Source organism: Mustela putorius, unplaced genomic scaffold (genome assembly GCF_011764305.1).
Source record: "Mustela putorius furo isolate JIRA1106 unplaced genomic scaffold, ASM1176430v1.1 tig00000997_pilon_pilon_pilon, whole genome shotgun sequence".
NCBI classification, from domain to species: Eukaryota; Metazoa; Chordata; class Mammalia; order Carnivora; family Mustelidae; genus Mustela; species Mustela putorius.
Genome location: NW_025421527.1, coordinates 4,885,267 through 4,908,406, shown reverse-complemented (window position 1 = coordinate 4,908,406; position 23,140 = coordinate 4,885,267). Strand labels below are relative to the sequence as shown.

Sequence of the window (23,140 nt, the reverse complement as noted above, 5' to 3'; positions counted from 1 at the left end):
GAAGGGGGCGGGCCCCGGCTTCCGGAGCTTTTCGGGCGGGGGCGGGGCCTCCTGCCGAGGGCCGTTCGGGAGAGGGCGGGGCCTAGCTCGCATCAGGACCAGTCGGGCTGCACCTGCATCCTTCGCTCAGAGCATCCCCGGAGCATCTGAGGAGGCGGCCGCGGCCGGCAACCGGGGGCCCGACCGTCGCAGGAGGCGTCCGCCAGACACCTTCCCCCTCCCCTGGGCTAGCGCTCTACAGCGGCGGCCTCGGTGCTGGCCGGGCGCCCCCGGACTTGCCCGACCCCTGAGGAAGCATTTGCAGCAAGAGCCTCTGGCGACGACATGGCTGAGATCACCAACATCCGACCGAGCTTCGGTGAGTCGAGTCGGGAAACTACGCCCGGGCAGTGGGCACCGCCGCAACGCCAGAGGGGCCAGTGCCGGGAGGGAGGGAGCGAAGCCCGCGCCGAGGCCGTCCACGCCGGGCCCGCTAGGATGGGGCCTGCGGAGGCGGCGGCGGGCGGCACCTGAACTTGAGCTGCGGGCTGCAGGGGCCGGCCGGGCCGCGGGCTCGCCGGGGTCGCGAGTCGCGACGGACGCCCAGACGTGGGCCGCGGCGGCGTGCTACGGGTGGGTGTGGGGGACCGGACGCGGACCCCTCCCCCTCGGGGCGCGCAGGGCGGTGCCCCCTGCTCCCCCTCCCACTCCTCGGGCTGCGGGGGAGGACGGCGGCGGGGGATGGGCGCCAAGATGGCAGCTTCGGGGGGTCGGGGGGCTCGGGGTCCCGGGGCTGGGGCACGGCCGCGGGGGAGCCGGGGCTGGGGACGCGGGCGCGGGGAGCCGCTGGCCGGCGGGGCGCCGCTGGCCGGCGGGGCGCGGGGCGCAGGCCCGGCGGCCGCCGAGGCCCCCAAGTGCGGTTCTGCACCGTAATGGTGGGTCCGTCCGATGCTACCAAATGGCGCTCGGCGCTGCGGAGCCGGGGATGACGTGATGTCTATTCTGGGCCTCCTGGCAGCGCCCAGGCCCGTCTTCTCGGGCCTTTGTTCCCTGTTTCCCTGGCTGGCCTTTCGGAGAGGGGGACTCAACGCGCTGGTGCTGGCGGGGGCGCGGGCCCGGCCCGGGGGGAGGGGCGGCGAGGCCCGGCCCGGGGGGAGGGGCGGCGAGGCCGGGCCCGGGGGAGGCCGCTTTGTGTACCCGGCAAGGCATTACGTCATCGCCGAGCGGCTGGTCCCCGACCCGGGCCTCCGGGCTCCCAGCTGAGCTGCCCTCCAGGGGCAGAGAGTGGAGGGGAAAATGGGGAGGAGGAAGGGGAAGAAAAGCTGAATAAGCAAGTCTCCCCTCTTTGGGGCTTCCTCCAAAATGTGCTAGGGTTGCAAACTTCCTGGGCTCCGCTTCTCTGCTTCCAAAATACAGGAGTTGCCCTGCTTCTCCCTCACTCTACCCCAGCTTCGGTGGGAGTTGCTGTCAGCCAAGGGTTTCTTCCTGTCTCCTGGGAGAGTCTATCCTTCAAACAACCCAGAAGGTTTGAGCATCCGGAGGACAATTTTTAGGGTGGGGCCTAGTCCAACGAGGAAATGGCTTTTCTCATTCCGCAGTTAGAGGTTCGTGGAAATGAGCTCTCTCACTTCAGTGTCAAGAAGACACCGTCAGATTAGGGGAAGTATCCAGAAGGCAGATCACGCCCATTAGCTACTGCTTCCCACTGATTGCCCAAGGCTAAATGTTAGCTGGCTTGCTTTCTTCCACTTCACCTTCTGCATCTCTGTCTTCCTGAGTCCTAAATTTCTCCAACAGGTTTCCCTTTTGTGGCCACATGAGCACCCCATGATTTTCCTCCTGCTCTTTCCCTTTTGTCTTCTGCCTTCTTTCCAACGTATTCTTTCCTCTAATTGCAGTTCCAGATTTCCTTGGAAATTTCGAGGGTGCGGGGTATAATATAGTGGTTTCCTTTAGAAGGAATATTAGTGAAACAGAGAAATTACTTCAGCTTTTTAACCTACTCCATTTTATTTAATCTTACAACATCCTCGGTCTAGGCATTATTACGTATATCTGCCGGCTGAGGAGACTACGGTTCAGGGACACAGAACAACTGGGTGGAGTCAGACAGACAGTAAGGGTAGAGCGAGAACCTAAACCAAGGTCCAGGTGATGCCACACTCCGTTGTCATTTCACTGTATCACCCGGGCCCACTTGATAGGGAAATGCTATTTCAGTAAAGGGAGTGTCAAGTGCAGGTCTGGCCCAAGGCTGAGAGCGCAGGGCATAGCCCACGGACATCTTACAGGTCTTCAGACGTACGCAGGGGTCCTACGTAGAGAGCTGCCACTTCTGACTTTCTCACATCTCATAGAGTGCTTCGTTTCAAACGCCTTCGCCCTTGGGAGGTTCACCCAGCCAACACTCGATTATCCGTGACCTTGGAGGACAAAAGCAGCAAGCAGCACAGTCGCTGCCAAGTACGACTACTTCTAAAACCCTCACTGCAGCCCCTAGTTCCAACTTCCTTTTCCCACCAAGCTTTTGATGAAAGCAAGGGCAGGGGCTCCTAGTTTCAGCATCTCTGATTTTTCTAGTTCACTGCCGTGGGTGTGGGGGGAGAGAGGCAGGGGCTAACCGATACTAAAAGAAAGAAGGGGGCAGAAGTGGGAAACCAGGTGCAGGAGAGCGCCTGGCATAGGCTACAGGTGGCTTCACAGGCTTCTCCCCTTTCCCTTCCCTGTCCTGAGACATGGGAACCCCACCTCTTCTCTCCCCGCCCCGCATCCATGTTTCTAACAGCAGGTGTGGAGGCATGAGTGGGCTCTCTCAAGACCACAGAGTAAGTCTCTGGTGGAGCCGAAAGCCTCGCTCAGACACCTCCCAGCCTGGCCTCGACACCTCTCTTTAAACCGTCCTCAGCAATGTACCTGTCTTGTTGGTTTCCCGCTTTCCTCGTCTCCTGGAGCCAGTCTCTGCGCTGTCATTCATCAGTAGCAAGCAGTTTTCAGGACAGTCCCTGACCAGTGAACCGAGAGCCACTTTTCAGATTGGGCCCATTTTCACTGACCATGGAATCCACTCAGCTGCTCGCCTGTTTCCTGAGGTCCCTTCAGCCACTCGCCTGGAGGAGACGGACAGGACGCTACTTCCGCCGGCTTCCGAGGAGCTTCCTACCAAGGCTGCTGCCATGTGGTGAAGCCCGTCCCTAACGACCCTTACTCCACTTCGTACCCGAGAGACAGTATTATTATTTAGTATGGCTGTGGACGCGGTGGCCTTCATTTGTTAATGGTTTAGTCCTTCTCTGTACTGTATTATTAAAGAACGTAACCTCTTCTTTTCTTGCCTGACCCCAACTTTCATAGAATCATGGAATGTTGGAGAAAGAACTTCAGAGACATTTAGTCCAATCCCTACTGAAGAGATCTCTTTTAAAATATGCCTGAGCAAGGGCGATTCAACCTCTGAAAGTTTTCAGCTGGAGGGTCATTGCCTCATGAAGCAATCTGAGCCGTTGTGAGGCAGTTCTAATAATAATCTGACTCTTCTCGCTGAATCAGAGTCTGTCCTCTTGTAGCTTCTACGCGCAGGTGCTGGGCCGGGCCTCTGACGTACAGTCCAGCCACACTTTTTCCATCCAGATGCCTTCAATAACTAGAAAGTTTTCATTCCCAGACCCCTCAGCTCCCATTCCTTCCACTTTGCCTCATTTGATATGGTTTCCAGGCCTTTTATGACCCTGATTATCCATAACGAAGAGACGCTCCGGTGTCAGGCCGACCAGAGTCTGGGTCCCATCACTGCCATTTGCTCGTACGTGGCCTCGGGCAAATCTGAGTCCCCAGGTTCCTCACTTCTAAAGTGGGGATATCAGTGGTACTAGTCCGTGAGTTGGTTGACTCAGAGAAAGCGCTGGCACCGTGCCTGGCAGGGACACAGCAAATGTACACAAGAAGAGAACAGTTTGTATTCTTGCCTGTGCTAGACAGAACAGGCCGTATATGTCATGACCAGCACAGATGAAATCCTCCTACCCCTCCCCCATGGTCGGGACGTCGCACTCATACTACAGGTTAACATCTGACTTGGGGTCCCCTAAACAACTACTTTTTTTTTTTGAGCAAGAGAGGAGGGAGAGCGTGCGTGCACACACACGCACGTGGTGGGGAGGGGCAGAGGGAGAGTCTCAGGCAGGTTCCCCGTCCAGCACAGGGCCCAACGCAGGGCTCCATCTCACAACCCTGAGATCATGGCTTGCACCAAAATAAAGAGCCACCCAGGCGCCCACAACTAGAGTTTTTGCTCAGGTTTGTCAAGTAAGGTCTCCCATTGTGTATCGATAGGTTTTGAAGGCCAGTATAGAACTTTATCTTTGATGTATGTAATCATATCGACTCGTGCTCTTTTTCCAATGTGGGGAGGGTGTTTCGAACTCACAGATTCATTTGTTCCCTGAATACTTACTGTGTGCCCCGTGGTTCTAGGACGTGGGGCTCTAGCAGTGAACAAAACAGTCACTGTTCTTACTAATCTTCTCCAGTAAGGGAGGACAGACCAGCACATGTCAGCGTAGGAAGTGCAGTGAAGAAAAACCAAGCAGGGTGGGGGGGCCGATATCTCACTGGGGGTGACCAAGAGGCACTTTTCCGATGAGGTAAGGTGGGAGCAGAGGCCCGCAGGGAGCGGGACAGTGAGCCGGGCACACAGCTGGTGGGAGGGTGTTTCCGGAAGATTCTGGGATGTGCTGAAGTCTTGTCCATTTCCTTAGGTCTTCCTGCCCTACGCAAGTCTTCCCTCTTCCCCTAAAAAGTAATACAGAAAAAGAGACCTTATGGAGAGAGACCTTTAAGGCCTAAACCTAGTTTGGGTTTGGTGGACTTGCTGGGGAAAAGCAGAACAACCCCAAACTCGTTACGGGGCGCAGCTTGTGTGGGAGAGGACAAGGGTAGCGGAAGGGAAGGAAGCAGCGTGTCTCTGCGCGCGTTCGCTCGTCGAGCAGCTACGTACCAAGAACCAGCTCTGCATCTTTAGTGCTGGTGAGACAGAAGTGAGCAAGAGGAAAAAAAACCCAGTTCCCGTGAAGCTTATTCTCTAGTGAAGTGACATTTCTTGTAGTAAAACCACATATGTGTGTGTGTCACTGCACGTGAGCGAGAGAGACGTGAGAAGAAAGGTAAGCAGGGCCAGGGCTCGTGGGAAGAAGGCTGCACTTTATGTAGGGCGGTCGGGGAGGCCTTCCTCGGAAGGTGATATTTGAGCGAAGAGCTGACGTTTTCCACAGCCTCTATTTCCTCCGCTTTAAAATACAAGTATTTTTTTAAAAATAAGTAAAATTAGAATAAAATACAAGTATCTGGAGCTGGGAGCTGAAATCTGGAGCATAGTTTTAAAGTACTCAGAGCCAGATTTCTTTTTACCGCCTCCCCCCGTTTACCACCCTTGAACACCATTCCGTGAGCGCGAGCTCACCGCACACCCCGTACAGATGCCCTGGAACGTTCTGAAACCAGACATGGCCCGTGCCCGTGTGTGTTGTGTAACGGTTGAGGTAAAAAGGTGACTTCATAACACAGGACAGCTTTACGTGAGACACAAATCAGTAAGAGGGAACCAAGTCCTGGCGTGCGGGGAGGAGGCGGAGAGAAGAGCGCGGAGTTGGGTGAGGCGCTTCAGGGAAGGCTTCCTGGAGAAGAGAAGGGTTTCGTCCAGGTTGGCGGGAAGGAGCAGCCCTGGATGGGCCGGAGAGGCTGGCTCAGGGCGTCTCCCAGAGAGGGGATGCTCCTGAGCCTAGGCGAGCTCGGGACGATGCCGCGGGCTCCGTCTCAGGTTACCTTGGCTCTGCAGAGGGCTTGGTCTGGATGAGGGGTTAAGGTCCTGCGGGCTTGACGCATCTCCTGTCTCCACCTTCAGATGTGTCCCCAGTGGTGGCTGGCCTTGTCGGGGCGTCCGTGCTGGTGGTGTGCGTCTCGGTGACCGTCTTTGTGTGGACATGCTGCCACCAGCGGGCGGAGAAGAAGCACAAGACTCCCCCATATAAGTTCATCCACATGCTCAAAGGCATCAGCATCTACCCAGAGACGCTCAGCAACAAGAAGAAAATCATCAAAGTGCGGAGAGACGAAGACGGCCCTGGGCGGGGAGGCGGGCGCGGGAGTGTAATGGTGGACGCCGCCGAGGCCGGCCTGCTGGGCCCTGACCGGGGTCCCAAGGGCCCGGGCTCCGGTTCTTGTATGGACCAGTTACCCATCAAGGTGGACCATGGGGAAGAACTAAGGAGCCCCGTTGCGAGCCTGACCCCCGGGGAGAGCAAAACCACGTCTCCATCATCTCCAGAGGAGGACGTCATGCTGGGGACCCTCACCTTCTCCGTGGACTATAACTTTCCGAAAAAAGCCCTGGTGGTGACGATCCAGGAGGCCCACGGGCTGCCAGTGATGGACGAGCAGACCCAGGGCTCTGACCCTTACATCAAAATGACCATCCTCCCTGACAAGCGTCATCGGGTGAAGACCAGAGTGCTGCGGAAGACGCTGGACCCCGTGTTCGACGAGACCTTCACCTTCTACGGCATCCCGTACAGCCAGCTGCAGGACCTGGTGCTACACTTCCTCGTGCTCAGCTTCGACCGCTTCTCCCGGGACGACGTCATCGGGGAAGTCATGGTGCCGCTGGCTGGCGTGGACCCCAGCACGGGCAAGGCACAGCTGACCAGGGACATCACCAAAAGGAACATCCAGGTGAGGCGGAAGAGTGTGTCGGTTGGCGGAGGTGACATCTCGGGGAGCAGATGGAAGGGCGGGGCACGCGTGGATGACAGAGAGGGGGCGATGGGTGGGGAGCTCGTGGCTGTCAGGGATCAGCGGGGCCAGAAGGAGACCGAGGGCCTCCTCCAAAAGGAACTTCGCAGGGAGAGGGACAGGTGGGCAGCTTCTGAAATTTCTCTTCATGGTGGGCGTCCTGACACTAAGCCCAGGTTTCCTGGGGCAGACTCGCCCCCACCAGTCCAGACCGGGACATGGGGGCCAGTTTCTTCTCCCAAGTCGTGTATGATCTCCCTCCAGGGAACCATGATGGGGCTTCGGTAATTCTGCCCCCGCGTCCCTGTCCAGCCCCAGCCGGGTCACGTGGGGGGTCTTCCCAGAGCCTCTCCTCCACATTCAGAGGGGAATGAGAGCCCAGCCCCCTGCCTTCTCCCCACTGGGCCAGCTCGGGCTCCTGAGTTGTAATTTTGGGGGTGCCAGAAACATGCCCCACCCCCGCGAGTTCATGCGTTTCTTACACAGCTGGGGTGGGGGCAGGGTGGTTGTCTGCTGAGCACTCTGGCCACACGCCCTAGCTCACCGCTTCCCAGCCAGGGGGCACAGGGAGGTACAGAACCCTCCTGGGCTTCCGGCTTGAGGACTAGAGGAGACGATGTGTCCGGCACCTTGTCGCCCTTAAGGACCTTGACTCCCCTGGGGGAGAGAGCGTCCGGGCAGCTGCCACACAGAGAGGGGCCGCGAAAGACGTGGCTGGCTTTTCAAATTAAGACTTTCAATCCTGTTTCAAGGTACAACCTAAGTAGCTAGTAACAGGGGCTTTGAAGTCAAAGCCAAGTTTGAGGCCAGATCACCCGCTCCCTGAGCTCAGCTTAGCAACTCTGATCTCAGGTTCCCACAGGAACGAAGCAAGAGGATACGTTTGCTCAGCCCCTTCTGCGCAGCGACCCTCCAGGAAACCGGCCCCGCTGCTGGTGGTGGTGCCGCTGTTTCTGCTGTCGGGGAGGCTTGGTCCCTGGGAGATGTATGTGGTTCGCGGATGTTTATGTTGTGTTTTGGCAAAGCAAAGGAAGGCAGGGGAGCCTGAGTCACTGGAGAAGGAGGGGGAGGTTCAGAAAGGACATCAGAGCCACTGACAACTACCACCCAGAAAGATCTGTGGCTCGGAGGCCATGCTTCTCTCCCGGTGCCCACCTGCAAGCCCACAGTGCACTCCCTGGCGAGGCAGGAGGCGCGGGACTGGACGAGAGAGGCTTCTGGGCCGGTAGAGGCTGCCTGTGCAGTGAGCTCCAGGCACAAGGTGTGCCCTCTAGGAGGGGGCCCTGCCCCTCATAGTGTGTCACAGGCCCTGCCCCCCCGCCTGGGGGACCACGGCTGTCATGGGGCACACCCAGCGGTGCCTCGCAGCGACCCAGAAGCCCAGGCGGTTTCAGAGTATTAGAGGGGTTTGGTCAGGGCATAAGCATGGGTCCAAGGCCAGGACACAACGAGCCGTCCTAGAGTCCAACACAGCAAGGGCTCTTATATCCTCTGGGGTTGGGGTCAGAAGCCCCAGTAGACGCCGTGGCAGTGACGTGTTTTCATCCCACTCAGTCCCCTGCCCCTTGCCCGTCATCTCTTTCCTTGGGGGTCCGCCGAGCCCCCCTGGCTCCCTGACCCCCCTTTCCAGCAGCTCCACGCTCCCCCACCTGCCTTCCTGCCGCGGCCTGAGACGTCCTTTCCCGGAGCCCCAGCCTTGCTGGAGCCCCCAACTGGCCGGCCGACCCCAGACGGCTCGTGCTGTCTTAGCCAAGGCCGAAGGCAGGCAGTGGCTCCGTGCCAAGCTGCAGCTGGGAAGAGACGGGCCAGGAAAGGGACTGATTTGGGCCGGGAACAAAACAGCCTCGAATCCCGGACACTGGCCAGGGAGCGCAGACAATGGCATTTGCTGAACTGCCAGGGGCTCTTGGCAAGAGCCAAGTCTCTTTCCACTGAATTAACTCCCTTCAGGAGGGACAAGCCAGGATGAGGATCCCGGGCCCCCGGGGAGAGGCCCAGACCGGACATACCGAGGCTGTGCGGCCCTGCACCAGAGCCTTCCAGCCTCCTGGACGTCCTAAGCCTTTCCCGAGCCGGCGCCTGTGGGCAGGGCCATGGCTCTCACCGCACTGATCTGGCCGCTGGTCCCCAAGCCTCCCTGCGGTGCGGCCTCTGCCCGTCTCCGCTGGTCCTCTCTGCCGAGGCCAAGAGTCTGCCCTGTCTGGATCTCCCCTTGGCTCACTGGTTACAGCTGCTCCACACCCTGTACACTCTTACACTCTGTACACACCACTCCACACTCTGTAGAGTGCTGGCTGGTCTGTGGAAGGCATCCCCTTCTGATGCGGGGCCACGTCAGCGGCCCGGGTGGGGACCGCCGGGAGATACACTTCTCTCCGGAACTTCCCCCTGAACTGCATTTCCCCTCCTTAGCAGAAAAACTGCCTCGTGTCCTTCCCACTGCCCACGGCAAAGAAGCCGGGGGCGGGTCACCCTCCCTACCCTCCACCTCGTGCCTTCCCCGGGGCCGGCGATCGCCGTCTCTCTGGGTCTCATCTGGGCTGGCCCGTGAAGGCTGGCGGGTCACTGAGAGCAGTCTCCGCGCTTGTGAACATACAGGATGTAAGAAACGTTAGAAATTGACCCTTGATCATGAAGGAAAGATCCCAATATACATTTTATAATGCCCCAAATTTCTGATCTCTCTTGAGATCTCTGATCTCCAAAACTAGCTTTTTTTTTTTTTTTTTTTTTTTGAGTAGCAGCTTTTTTTCTAATATTTTATTTGGATAGACATCTTTTTTTAAGGAAGCTCTACACCGAATGTGGAGCTTGAACTCACAATCCTGAGATCAAGATAGCCCCCTCTTCTGGTTGAGGGGGCCAGCAGGCTTCTTGGATAAAAATTAACCTGAATTTACATTCCCGTGATAAATGCCGTGGGGGAGAAGGGAGGCTGTCCAGAGAGGGCTAGGGGATCCCGCACCACTGTTAGAGTCCCCCAAGTTCCTGGAGGTCCTTGTTTTCCAAATCACTTCCTATCCTTGCTGGGCCGCATCTGGTGTTGATGGCCTGCGGCGACGGTCATGGGAATGACCAGGATTCCTAAAATCTCAGATTTGTGAGGAACCTAAGAGGTTCCGCAGCGGAGCCAATAGGGGCTGAAAAGAAACGAGCCAGGAAGAGAGGAGCTGTGCTCGCGCGCTGGAGAGAAGGTGCGGGCGTGTGGGAACAGTGCGGGTTTTGTTTCTCTTGTTTTCCCGTGACTGGGATCCGTGGGGAGGTGGTCCTCAGACTTCTGGCCCCAGGGAAGGTGTGTTGAGGGTGTGCGGGTCCGCCTCGTGCGAAGGCCTGGGGCTGGACTCTTGCTCGGGAAGGGGCTCTGCTGCTCACCGGGAACAGCCTCACCGGAGCCCGTCGGAGCCCTCGCCCCGGCGTGTCCCCCACCCCTGCGCGTCCTCCCCGGCGGCACCGCTGCACCTGCTCCTCTTCCCCGGGGAAGCCGCAGGCGGAGAGCGAAGCCTCCCAGGACTTACCGGCGTGGATAAGATCCTTTCTCCTCCGAGGCCGGGGGTGGGGGGGAGCTGGGAAACCAAGCGGCTCCCAGCCCCGGACAAAGAGCCCTTGAGAGAGACCCACGGAGGATGCTACTGCGGTGGGAAGTGGGCGTAAAGAGAAGCCGGTGGGGGGGGGGGTGTGAATCCGGCCGCCTGTGCAGAGCAGCCGCATTCGGGAGGTGGGACCGGCCCTGTGAGACGGCCAGAGGTGAAGGGGGTCCGAAGGACAGCAACTGCCAAGCGGTGATTTTAGGGGAGAAAATCACTGGAGGGGTGACCAGGAGTCGTCCACGCCCCCACAGCAAGGGAAGGGGTGGGGGATTTGGAAGGCACAGACCGTGCTATCTTCCCAGTGGGTAGTTTGAAAACACCGTTTTAGCCAAATAATTAGGAAATCGAAGCTATAATTTTATAGTCCGCGCTTTTTTTTTTTAACAAATAAAACTTCTGGGTGTTTCTTTGGTTTGGTTTTTTGGTTTGGTTTTGTTTTGTTTTGTTTTTTGCTTTTTTGGTTTTTGTTTTATTTTATTTTATTTATTTGATAAAGAAATCCCAAGTAGGTAGAGAGGCAGGCGGGGCCGGGGGAAGCAGCCTCCCGATGCGGGGCTCGATCCCAGGACCCTGAGATCATGACCTGAGCCGAAGTCAGAGGCTTAACCCACTGAGCCACCCAGGCACCCCCAAAGCTGTTTTTCAAATCAAGTTTCCCCTTTACTCTTCTTCTGTGTCTAGAGTCCAAATTGTGTTTAAAGACTGTGAATCCATGTAACCAGGAGCAGACAGCCTCTAGGCTGTAGGTAAGGAGGAGATGGGGTCTCCAATCTAGCAGAGAAAAGCCACGAAAATCTTTTTTCAGGTCTGTTCTGTTCGGGACTTCAATTTCAAAAGCTAAAGGCTAAGTTCACCTTGTAGTCATTTCATGCCTTATGAGAGATTTTCCGTACGTTCCTGGTATGAAACAGCCTCAGGAAAGTCTCTGAACCATGTGATACGTTAGTACAGTTTCATCCCTTGAGATGCGCTGGGGCTCAAGTCACAGCACAGACCCTGGGGTTTCTCTCCTTGCTTCTCGTGGACGAGCTGATCCAGGGACTTCCCGTCCTTGTCCACGAGCGTCCCCACCCCCCAGTGGTGCTCACTGACAGCGGGCTTCCCCCCTTTCCAGCCAACACCAAGTAGACTCACCAGAAGTGATTTCGCGAGTGTGCGGCACGCGGAAGGCCGGTGGCGGGCACAGTCTGCTCGTGTTCCGTCCGAGCACGTTCCCTTGGGGCTTTGAAGCATGCAAGAAGTAAGCGTTCGTAGTGGGGGCACTTTTGTCCCAAATTGCCTTATTTTGTCAATATCCCGGACCGCGCCCCTTTCTGCTTTCCTTCTCCCAGCCTCATCCCTACTCTATAAACCAGAAACACAAAATGTTTAAAAATTATTTATTTTAGGGTACCTGGGTGGCTCAGTGGGTTAAGCCTCTGCCTTCAGCTCAGGTCATGATCTCAGGGTCCTGGGATCGAGTCCCGCATCGGGCTCTCTGCTCAGCAGGGAGCCTGCTTCCTCCTCTCTCTCTGCCTGCTTGTGATCTCTCTCTCTGTCAAATAAATAAATAAAATCTTTAAAAAAAATAAAATGCCCTTGCAGGCTGGAGGGTTTTTTCCTTTTCAAGCAGAGCCTAGAATAAGATTCAAAGAGGGGGGGCCCAACCTGTGGGCACCTGGAGGAAGCCAGCTGGGCTGGACAAGACACGGGCAGGCAGACAGAATGGGTGCTCCCCATGTGGAAGAGAGGGACAGTCCCCAGGAAGTTTTAGGAACCTGCCCAAGCCAGGGGCTGGGCGACCAGCACGGTGAAGGCTCAACTCCGAGTCTCCGGCTGTCCACCGTCCAGGCACTGTTCCCCCGAGAACTGAATGAGGCTCCGGGAGAAAACACACTTCTCTAGGCGCTGGTGCAGGTAAAATTTTACCCGTTTCAATTTCTTTAGTTGTCTCGATGCTCGGAGGTCAGTACTGGTTTTATCTGCACCCTTCAGGCGAGGAAACGGGCCACAGAGCCGTCCAGTTCTTGTCCAGGTCGCACAGGCAGGGAGTAGCAGCCGGACTGGAATCCGGCCTCAGAGTCCCGCTCGGGAACCCGACGCGAGCAGACGGTTGCATTTCGTGTCGGGGTTGTAATGAGGAGGTGTCCATCTCCCTGCCCGTTAAATGTGACAGTAACACGCCGGCGGAGGCACGCCTTCCGTGGCCCCGCGCAGCCCCTCCTGCCTGGGCTCCGCACCCCTGCTGCCCCCACCCCCTGCCAGGACGCTCACCTGCTGTTTCCTCTTCACAGAAGTGCATTAGCAGAGGGGAGCTCCAGGTGTCTCTGTCCTACCAGCCCGTGGCACAGAGACTGACCGTGGTGGTCCTCAAAGCCCGACACCTGCCGAAAATGGACATCACCGGCCTCTCAGGTAGCAGCTATTCACCTCGACCTGCCTCGGGCCCCCTGGCCCCACACTGTCCCACCTGCACCCCCCACGCCCTCTGTCCCCTCCCCGGTCATGGGTTCTAGCTGTCCCTAGCGCAGAAGGTGCCCCGCGTGGGCGGAGAGGGCTGGATATTCGCTGAGGTGCCCCCCGCGGGGTGCATGCCCGCCACCGAGCCCTGCTGCAGGGGACACAGACCTCCCCACAACCCTGCAGGCCTCCGGGAGTCCCTGCGCCCTGGAAAACGCTGCCCCGTGTCACATGCTTTCCTCAGTCCTGACGTGGGCAAGTTGTTCTGCTGTGTTCCGGGGTGCCCTGGGCCCCGCACCCACCCGAGGTCAGGAGCGCATTTGGTGCGCAGTCCCTGAAGACCACGTGTGAGTGGTCACCACGGACAGGAGCGCACCCCCTCCCCACAAAGCTGCCGTCCGAGGGGAGGACCGTGTCATGGGCCTGTCTCCCTTTTCTCTCTGGTGGCCCCAGATCCTTATGTCAAGGTGAACGTCTACTACGGCAGAAAGCGCATCGCCAAGAAGAAAACCCACGTGAAGAAGTGCACTTTGAACCCCGTCTTCAACGAGTCCTTCGTCTACGACATCCCCCCCGACCTGCTGCCTGACGTCAGCATCGAGTTCCTGGTCATCGACTTCGACCGCACCACCAAGAACGAGGCGGTGGGAAGGCTGATCCTGGGGGCCCACAGCGTCACCAGCAGCGGCGCCGAGCACTGGAGGGAGGTGTGCGAGAAACCCCGCAAGCCGGTGGCCAAGTGGCACAGTCTGAGCGAGTACTAGTCGTGTTGTCCTCGCCCGGGCCCGGGCCAGGCAGGCCGACGGGGACGGAGATGCCACACAGGAGCGGACTCAGAACCTCGGTTTAGTTGTAGAAGATTTCTTACACAACACACCCCACAAAGAACACCCCACATGACCACAGCTGCAGATCAGTTCTTAGCGATGATGATTTTTCTCCTTTGCAAGGCACTAGAAATCCTTTTTTTTTTTTTTTAATGGGGAGAAAGAGAGGGAAAGGCCTCACAAGTCTATATATAACAATGTAACCTTATACTTGCATGTCTAATACAAACTGAAGAAATTAGCCTAACTGCCAATATCAAGTTACAGATTTTGATCCATGAAAATTGTGTTTTGTGCCGAATTGTATTTGCTGATTCCCTGAAATTGGCCTCTTTTATTGGGCTTCCCTGGAGAGTGACTCCCGCCCCCAGCTCTGCAGAAGGATGTTGTTTTGCTCACGTAAAATCTTGTAGCGTCGCCATCCCCGTCGGATGCCCCCCGCCCCCCGCCCCAGCTCTGCTCTTTGAGCTCAGGGTCCAGAGGTCTGTTGTGCGCCAGGAAACGGAGGTGGACCGGAGGAGGCCGGGTGTGCAGGGGGGATCTGGGGCACAGGCTTCTCGCTGCCCTGCTCCTGCTGGAGGGCTCAGGGGCAGCCCAGGGTTAACTGGCGCTGGAGCCCGTGCGATGGCAGGCTTGGAGGTAGAGCCCGGGTCTCTGAAACAGGACGTTTGTCTGGAGGGAGCTTCGGAGCCTTCCGGTCGGGCCAGGGTGGCTCTGGGGGCCGGGGGTGGCCGACCCCAGGTGCTGTGTGTGGGTGCGGGCAAGACGGCGTGTCGGCCCCCGCCTGACAGCAACATGGCCAAGGGACAGCCTTTTGCTGGCGTGAAGGGTGAACTGGCCTTTATTGTTCCAGAAGTGCTGACCCAGGAGACGCTTTAGAGTTTTGTCAGGGAGCGGAGATGAGATGGGTTCGGCTTCCTCGGGAAAAGGGCTTCAGAAGTTGCCGCTCTTGCGGAAGTTGTCACCTGTGGCTCTTCAGACTGGAGAAGGGAGTAAGCGCGAGCGCAGGCGCGGCCAAGGTGACCCGACTTCGTCTCTCCCGGCCTGTCCCTCGGAGCAGGTGCTTAACGGAGCCCTGGGTCCTACCCCGCGTCGAGACCAGGGGAAGGGCTGGGGGGAGCACGCGGCTCTCTCCCCGCCCGCCGGTGGCGAGGGCACTGGGGTCCCCGCACCCCTGGTTGGCCCCCACTCTCCCGTCGAGACCCATCGGAGGGCAGAGCCCAGGGGCGGGGGGACAGTCCGCCAGCGTGTCCAGGCAGCAGATCCCGCGGGCGGCCCGCACAGCAGCCACTGGAGCCGAGGCCTGGCCAAGCTGGTCCACACCCGGGCCAGAGCACCCCTTCCGACCTGCTTCTGAGGAGGCCGGGTGTCTGCGGACAGAGCGATGGGGCCTGTGACATTCTCTTAGCGCTTGTGCATTGAAGACCAGTCTGCTCCCTCCGTCCTTCTGTTGTTCTCTTTTTAAAACCTGGTTGCGAGCGGGGCTGAGCAGCTGGGAGCAGGCACAGAGACCCCTCTGGGCGGGTCTCCGCTCCCTGCTCCCTCCGCACACCCTTCATCTGACGCGCGACCCCATCCGTGTCCACCCCACCGGTCTCTAACCTATTCTCCATCGAATGTAAATACTGTATCATACGTAGAAGAAAATAATTTTTGTTTTCTAAAAATGCATTTTGAGATAGTTGAGTATAAATCTGACAGGAGCCCTCTGAAGCCCCCTTAGGAAAAAATCTTAAATGCTTCCTCTTCATCGCCTTAATGTCTGAAGATCAGAAAGCGCTGAGCAACCCGCTTTTGTTTCCTTCCCAGAAACACTGCAGAGCAAACAGGTGGAGATAGTCTGGTCTTTGCCCTGCTGCCTGTGCCAGGGCAGCTCCTCCCGCCGCCGGAGGTCCGGGAAGGCCGCCTCCCCGGACCCTCCCCCCACCCCCATCCCCCACCCCCTGGGCAGGTGACAGGGTGGGAACGGGCAAGACAGCACAGGGCTCCTCCCTCCTACCTCACGCCTGATCCATCATGCCCTCGGCTTTGCTGTCCCAAAGTCTCTCAGCTGCCTTTGGCTTTCACACGGCTGGGCCCATAACTGGCTGATCCAGCCGAGAAGCCAGGCCACCTCGCACGAGTCAGTTGAAAGACAAGAGAGTCGCACGCGAGCTTTTGCACAAGGCACTCGTGGTCAGGAACAGGTTAGGGAACGGTCACTTCAGATTTCCCAAGAGCCGGGCCTTCTCTGCTGGTATCTTGGCTCCTTCGGGAAGACAAGAGTTTCTCTTAATAGCAAAAGTCCCTTTATGAGTTCCTCCTTTCAGTTCTTCCAGTGGAGCACAGCCACGATGTCCGTGACCAGGAACGGGCTCGAGCACGGCAGCAGAGAGAACCGGCTCGTGGGACAGGAGTGGCTTGCTCGGGACGGGGACAGACAGGGCTCTTCTTGTGGCCGCGATAGTGACAGTGCCCTCACCAGGATCCTTCTCCCACGTGGTCGTCTTTCTTTACCTTGTGTCTTCTCTTGTAAAAAAAAAAAAAAGAAAAGAAAAAAAAAAACTCAAATGTGTCAAAAGAAAAAACCGGAAACTCCAACGTGAATCGTGTGAAACTTCCTAACGCTGTAATGCTACACTGCGGTATGTAACGCCCTCTTGTACGTGCAGTTTGCTAGCGCACACGCCAGTGCAAAATAAAGACTGACTCACACTGAACCCGCAGGCGCGCCCGCATGGTGTTCTTGGGGGCTGGGTGGCGGGGGCCAAGTCGCACTCAGATTCCAACGGGATGATTCAGGGCACATTTCCCAGTGTGATCCCCACCCCCGACCCCTGAAAATCCAGATCCCTGGGGCACCTGACCTGCTCAGTCAGGGGAGGCTGCGACTCTTGGTCTCAGGGTCGTGAGTTCAAGCCCCACACTGGGTGTGGATTATTGGAGGAAGAAAAATGCAGATTCTAGGCTCCAGACTTAAGAGTTCTTTCTCTAGTCCTTCTGTTTTCCTCTCAAACTGTCATTCCTAAGACCATCACCAGCAGGAGAGACCCAATGGCTTCAGAGCTCGTTAGCCTGTCCATGTAATTGGAAATATTTATCCTCTGCAGCAATGCCAGGAGGGCTGATTCTGTTCTCTCCTTCACTCCTGACAAAGCTCTGTCGTCGAGTGCGGACGGGACGCCAGGGTTGGGGGCACACCGGCCCTGCGGCGCAAAGCAGACCCTCCCTCCAGTAAATACGCAACCACAGACAGATGCGCTCGGGGCTCACACACCCTGCGGGGGCACGTCCCGGGGTGCTCGGAGGACCCCTGCACTCCTGAAGCCTGGAACCGTGACTTTTCCTGCCTTCTGTCCTATGGAAATCACTCTCCCTGCGTGTATGTGGTTCCCTTCTGGGAGCAGGAAAGGAAGCCCCTACTCTTTTAAAGTTTCAGTGAAAGAATTAAAAAACTTTTAAATGACAAAGTAATATAATAAAAATATTATACAAAATTGGAAAATAGAGAAAAGGAAAAAAAATTAGTTGTGATTCCAGAACCTTCCCAACCTTCTATCTCCTAGTCTTACTTCCTATGCGTTTGTTCCTCGCTGCATCACACTGCCTGATCCTGTAGAAAACGTGTAAAATAAGGTAAGTTCACAGAAGCCAGAAAGCACGCCCATCTCGGGGCAAACCTCACCGCCCCCAGCGAGTCTTGGCATCTGCGAGCTCGTAGACGTCGCGGACGTGGCGCGCAGGTCAGTCTGCACGCTGCTTTTTCCCTAGGTGGCAAATCCGAAAAAAAACAATACAGTCACACAACAATAATGAGAGTATCTTGGCACTCAGGATGCTTTTGTCTATGGTTAACAGGAAACCCAATTGGAATTGGTTTAAACGCCAGGAACACACACCAGTTTACCCAAATGCAAGTCCATGGGTGCGGCCAGCTTTCAGGCAACTCTGGCAAAAGGCCACTAATCCCGCAAGGGCCCCGGGCGCTTCCTGGGGGCCCACACTGACACGCAGTGTCCGCTTAACCCTGACAGCTTGGTGGCGTTTGTAGCACGACTCCCAGAGCAAAAGAAGAGATTGCCCAGGGCCGCCCCGCGAGGGCATCCCCCAGACGCCTCTAGCGGGTCTCTCCTCGGCTCTCTCCCATTTTGGAGTGGCCACGTGGTCACTGCGGAGCCCATCGCTCGGACCGCCCTGGACCCGGCGGTGGGAAACTCGGGGCTTCTTGAAGGAAATGTCACTTCCTGTGGAAGGAGGAATGGGTGCTGGGCGGGCAGCAAGCGGGGACCACACGTTCCCCTCCTTCAGCACTTGGTCTTCTGTCACAGACTCTCAGAGAAGAGCCGCGGCCCTCATGCACCTCCCGCACCTTGTGGTTTGACAAGACAAACAGCCTCGCACTCGGGTCCTCTTCAAATGGTTCGAGAGCAGGGCGCCTGGGGGGCTCACCTGTCAGGTGTCCAATAAATAAAATCTTTGTTTTTTTTAAGGTTTATTTATTTGGCAGAGAGAGACAGACAGCGAAAGAGGGAACACAAGCAGGGGGAGTGGGAGAGGGAGAAGCAGGCTTCCCGCCCAGCAGGCAGCCTGATGCGGGGCTCCATCCCAGGATCCTGGGATCATGACCTGAGCCGAAGGCAGACACCTAACGAGCCACCCGGGCATCCCAGATAAAATCTTTTTTTTTTTTTTTTTTTTTTTTAAAGATTGTATTTATTATTTTGACAGACAGATCAGAAGCAGACAGAGAGAGAGAGGGAAGCAGGCCCCCCGCCGAGCAGAGAGCCCGATGTGGGGCTCAATCCCAGGACCCCGAGATCATGACCAGAGCCGAAGGCAGAGGCTTAACCCACTGAGCCGCCCAGGCGCCCCCTAGACAAAATCTTAAAAAACAAATGATTCGGGCACCTGGGCGGCTCAGTGGGTTAAGCAACCGCCTTTGGCTCAGGTCATGGTCCCGGAGTCCCGGGATCGAGTCCCGCATCGGGCTCCCAGCTCCATGGGGAGTCTGCTTCTCTCTGACCTTCTCGCCTCTCATGTTCTCTCTCACTGTCTCTCAAATAAATAAATAAAAATATTAAAAAAAAAAACAACAACAACAAATGATTCAAGAGCAAATCAGTTTAGCGATAGAGCATAATTTTTCAGAAAGCTGAGAACTTTTTTTTTTTTAAGTTCATTTAAGTCATCTCTCTACACGACGCAGGGCTGGAACTCAAAACCCTGAGATTAAGAGTTACAGGCTCCCAAAACTGGCCATTTTCACGACTGACATTTGCTCACAGCAAACCAGTCTCCTGTCTAGCATGTCTCCAAGCTGACACTGTTCACCAAGGAGCGGAACCCCTACACGTCCTCTTACTCCCAGCCCTGTTCTCCAGCACTCAGCCCGCACATCCGACATCAGACTGTGCACCTCAGAAGCAGAGGTGACTAGGGCACCTGGCTGGCTTAGTAGGCACGCAGCTCTTGATCTCAGGGTTGTAGTTCAAGTCCCCACGTTGGGTGTGGAGCCTACTCAAACAAAAAACCAGAGGTCCCTGCAGAACAGAACAGAGCCAAGACCTGCACTCTTGTAGTTATTCACACGGCTGAATTCCCGCCGTCCGACAGACGCCTGGCATCCAGCAGGCACACAATAAAGGTTTGCGGAATGAAGGAAGACAGCCAAGGGACAAAAACTGCCTAGGAAGCAGATCTAAGGCAAACACAAAACATCTGTGCCTCTTCCTACTTATTACTGAGTTGGAGTTTCCAAAGAAGTCTGGGGTTGAGTGGAATCTTGTTTTTGTTAGTTGTTGGGTGTCGGCCGTGGTGGGTGTGTCTGAGCTGCACCAGGCCACAGAAGCTCGAGGCTGTCTGGGGATATGACACCGACAGTGGCCACAGGGTTTGGGTGAGACTAACCTGGAGGTGCCCGTGCGCCCTCCTGGCCCGCAGAGACTTTGTTCTGGAGTACACCTACCTGAGCACGTGTGTGAACTCACCTTCCTGTCGAGTACTGGTGTGTAAGGAAACTGGGGAAAGCATCTGACGGCCGGCGGGAGTTATGAAGCCAGAGGGTTTCTCCTGGCTCAGAACAAACTGCAGTAAAATTAGCAATAACCAGCTCTGGGAAGGGCAGGAAATGACACGTCCCCGCCCCAGCAGCTTTTGTTAAAAAAACTGGGTGACTTAATGGTAGATCGCATGTGCTGAGTTCTTAAGCAACAACGATAGACAAAGCTAAAATATTTCAGTAATTCCATCTCGATGCTAACTCGTGTTTAAAAGTCGATTAGAAATTTCAGCATCTGGGGCGCCTGGGTGGCTCAGCGGGATAAGCCTCTGCCTTTGGCTCAGATTGTGATCTCAGGGTCCAGAAATCAAGCCCCGCATCAGGCTCTCTGCTGGGCAAGGAGCCTGCTTCCCCATCTCTCTGCTACTTGTGATCTCTATCAAATAAATAAAATCCTTAAAAAAAGAAAAAGGCGCCCGGGTGGCTCAGTGGATTAAGCCTCTGCCTTCGGCTCAGGTCATGATCCCAGGGTCCTGGGATCAAGCCCCACACTGGGCTCTCTGCTCAGTGGGGAGCCTGCTTCTCTCTCTCTCTCTCTCTGCCTGCCTCTCAGCCTGCTTGTGATCTCTGTCAAATGAATAAATAAAATCTTTAAAAAAAAAACAAAAGAAAAGAAATCCCAGCGCCCCCCAAACATTTAAGACGTAGCAGCCCTTTGTGCATCCGGGGTCTCCTTCCTAATTGGTAGCTTGTTTTTCTTGCTTGTACCCCAGCACAGCCCTGGTTTCGACCTGCACCTTCCTCCCGCTTACCCTCAGTGCCGCCACATGCCGCTCCGGCAGAGCCTCTACTGTTTCCGCACCGGTGACCGCCCCCTGTCACCGCTCCACACCGCCCTCTGAAGCCGTGCAGGGCCCTCAGCATCTGGCTCACTCAAGGCAGCACGGCTGCCATCACGATCCGCTGGGATTCGGTTAGATTCCTGGATCCTATCAGAATCCATCCCATCAGAATCTCCAGAGGATAAGGCAGGAAAAAGCCCAGAACCGCTCTCGGCCGTTTCTGATCCCGAGAGCAGACAGGCCCTCGGGAGCCGTGCACACTCCAGACCAGCTCTCAGGGCTTCCCGAGCTCCCAGCCGGGCCCCGTGGGTGTCCTGCGGCGTGCTCTGAGGCACAGCGGGCTTCTCCGTGCTCATCCTGCGTACCCCAGGACCATCCTGACTCTCCCACTCTCCAGTCCTGCACAGGATGCTCGACTGCTCTGTGGTTCCAAGTCACGCATCTCCGCTTACAGAGAATCTTCACGGCCTAATTCTACCTACTAACTTAATCCAAATCCTTCTATATTTTAATTAGTCGATGTAACACGGTTTTTGCTGCATATGAACCGCCCTGCCTCCCGATCCATCGTACACCCCTGGGAGCAGAAACCACGTGCCGGGAGTCTTTGGTTCCATCCGGACTCAGGTCAGCCTAAAGAAGCTAGTCCCGGCGCAGCTCCAACCATCTGGATGGTGATGGGAAACAGGTCTGCAAGGCTCCAAGCACAGCCTGACTCACCTATGCTGTCCAGCTGCATCTTCCTAAAATCTAAAATCCATCGTGCTTTCCAGACCATGCTTGGTCCTATGCAGCAGACAAGCAGCAAGCCCACTCTGCTTGTCGAAGAACAAGGTGCTTTCTGCAGACGGGAGCTGAGGTGGCCCTCGCTCTCTCCACAATGCGGGTACAACCCGGGCACACGGGAAGGGCTTAGCACCGAGCCCCGGGGAACTGGCAAACCAAGGAAGAACAACACCACTCTGCTTCCAGCTTCCACGGAGAAAAAACCTGTCCAAGACTGAGTAAAATACACATACCCTATTTTCTCAGTTATTCTAATTCACGCTGTACCTAATTACTTAACACAGTTCTTAGCGGGAAGAAGAGAAAAACAAAATTAACTTGGGCAGCAAAAGCAGTCAGAGGTAGGTGAGGTCAGGGTGGACCTTCATGAGAGAACTCGGGCCTCCTACTACTTCCCTGTGAGGCTAGGCCCCAAGTTTCAGTTCCAGCCGAGCGGACAAACTCAGGAACACAGTTCGAGCACATCCTTTAAAGACTGTATTCTAGGGGCACCTGGGTGGCTCCCCGGGTTAAAGCCTCTGCCTTCGGCTCAGGTCATGATCCCAGGGTCCTGGGATCGAGCCCTGCATCGGGCTCTCTGCTCAGTGCAGAGCCTGCTTCCTCCTCTCTCTCTGCTTGTTTCTCTGCCTACCTGTGATCTCTGTCACATAAATAAAGTCTTTTTAAAAAATTATTAAAAAGAATAATAATAAAATAAAGATTGTATTCTAGCTTAGAGAGTGCGGTGTGCTTGAGCAGCGAGGCCGCAGCCGAGGGCGGGAATCCCAAGCAGACTCCCTGCTGAGCACAGTGCCCAACGGGGACCCCGTCCGCACCCGAGATCATGACCCGAGCCCAGACCAAGGATCGGACGCTCAATCCACTGAGGTCCCCAGGTACCCGGTTACAAACTTCAAGTTGAAGCAGAATCACCCTGAGAGGGCTGCAAATCCGTTTTCAGTACCAAAGCGTCTTCTGAAGCCAAGTGCTCATCCAGGTGACACGGACTCCTAGCAATGCTACCGATTGTCAGGAGTTTCCTAAATTCATGTAATTTTTCTTTAAGAAAATAAGCAATGAACACTGGAAGTGAGGAGAAACTTCAGAAACCAGCTCACGTGGAACTTCTCTATTATTCGGTGTGGGTTAAATTCGGTGTTTCCTTGACCTGCCTGCTCTCCCGTTAGTGCTCATCGCCCGCCGGACCCAGCCCTCCAGGGTCCTCCCTTCTCTGAAGTCCTGTAGCGTCCCCGGTCGGAAGCAGGTCCTCTGACACGTCAACCTCCAGCTGTTTATGCCGAGTCTGTCAAAGCTCTAGGGCAGGGACACTGTCCACGCGTCCGAGGCCCAGCCCCGCTGGCGCACAGCGGCGGCCGTGGACGCTGATGGAATCCGCACCTCCCCAACGGGCTGAGGCCAGGGAACGCCGCCCTCCACCACCCGATTCAGGGGCGGACCCGCGGGTCGCTGCTGACCTGCCCCACACGGGGAACGACGACACGCAAACACATCACTTTCATGTCCACCTGAAGTCCCCTTCCCAAACGCCGGTGCCCATCTCGGTAGCTGAGACAGAAGCGCTGACCTGCACATTGAGCAGCGACACGAAGTCTCACATTCACTTTCCGCGCTTCAAACAGCTCCATCAGGTGGCAAACATGTCATCTCCGACATGTTTCCTGTCTCCCCACTTCTCGGCGCACGCTGGGGTCTCAGCAGGCCTGCTCGGGCAGCGGCCCAGCCCCCTCCCGCCCCGCACCCACCCGGGCCGCGGCAGTTCCCTCTGCCTGGCCAAACTCCAGGGCCCCCCCAAGCGTCCGGGCTGCCGGAGCCAGGAGAGGGAACGGAGCCTGCGGTGCGGAACCGGAGTCCAGCCCCGGAGCGGCGGGACCCCGCTCCCGCTCTCACGGGACTCCAGCAGCCTGCCCGCCGGCCCGGGAC

The 23,140-nt window shown here is 56.6% G+C and overlaps 1 protein-coding gene across 2 annotated transcripts; it reads left to right on the top strand.

The window, feature by feature from the left end:
- The first annotated feature begins 27 nt into the window (after positions 1-27).
- On the top strand, positions 28-16,314 carry SYT11 (synaptotagmin 11). 2 transcript variants are annotated; one of them, XM_004778561.3, is made up of 4 exons: positions 28-358; positions 5,876-6,702; positions 12,623-12,743; positions 13,242-16,314. In XM_004778561.3, exons 1-4 carry the CDS (start codon positions 325-327, stop codon positions 13,550-13,552), a joined length of 1,293 nt encoding a protein of 430 aa, XP_004778618.1. In that variant the 5' UTR covers positions 28-324; the 3' UTR covers positions 13,553-16,314. The 2 variants fall into 2 exon arrangements, with proteins under 2 accessions (XP_004778618.1, XP_004778617.1); XM_004778560.3 differs by having other exon boundaries at positions 34-358; positions 12,623-12,746.
- The last annotated feature ends 6,826 nt before the right edge of the window (positions 16,315-23,140 follow it).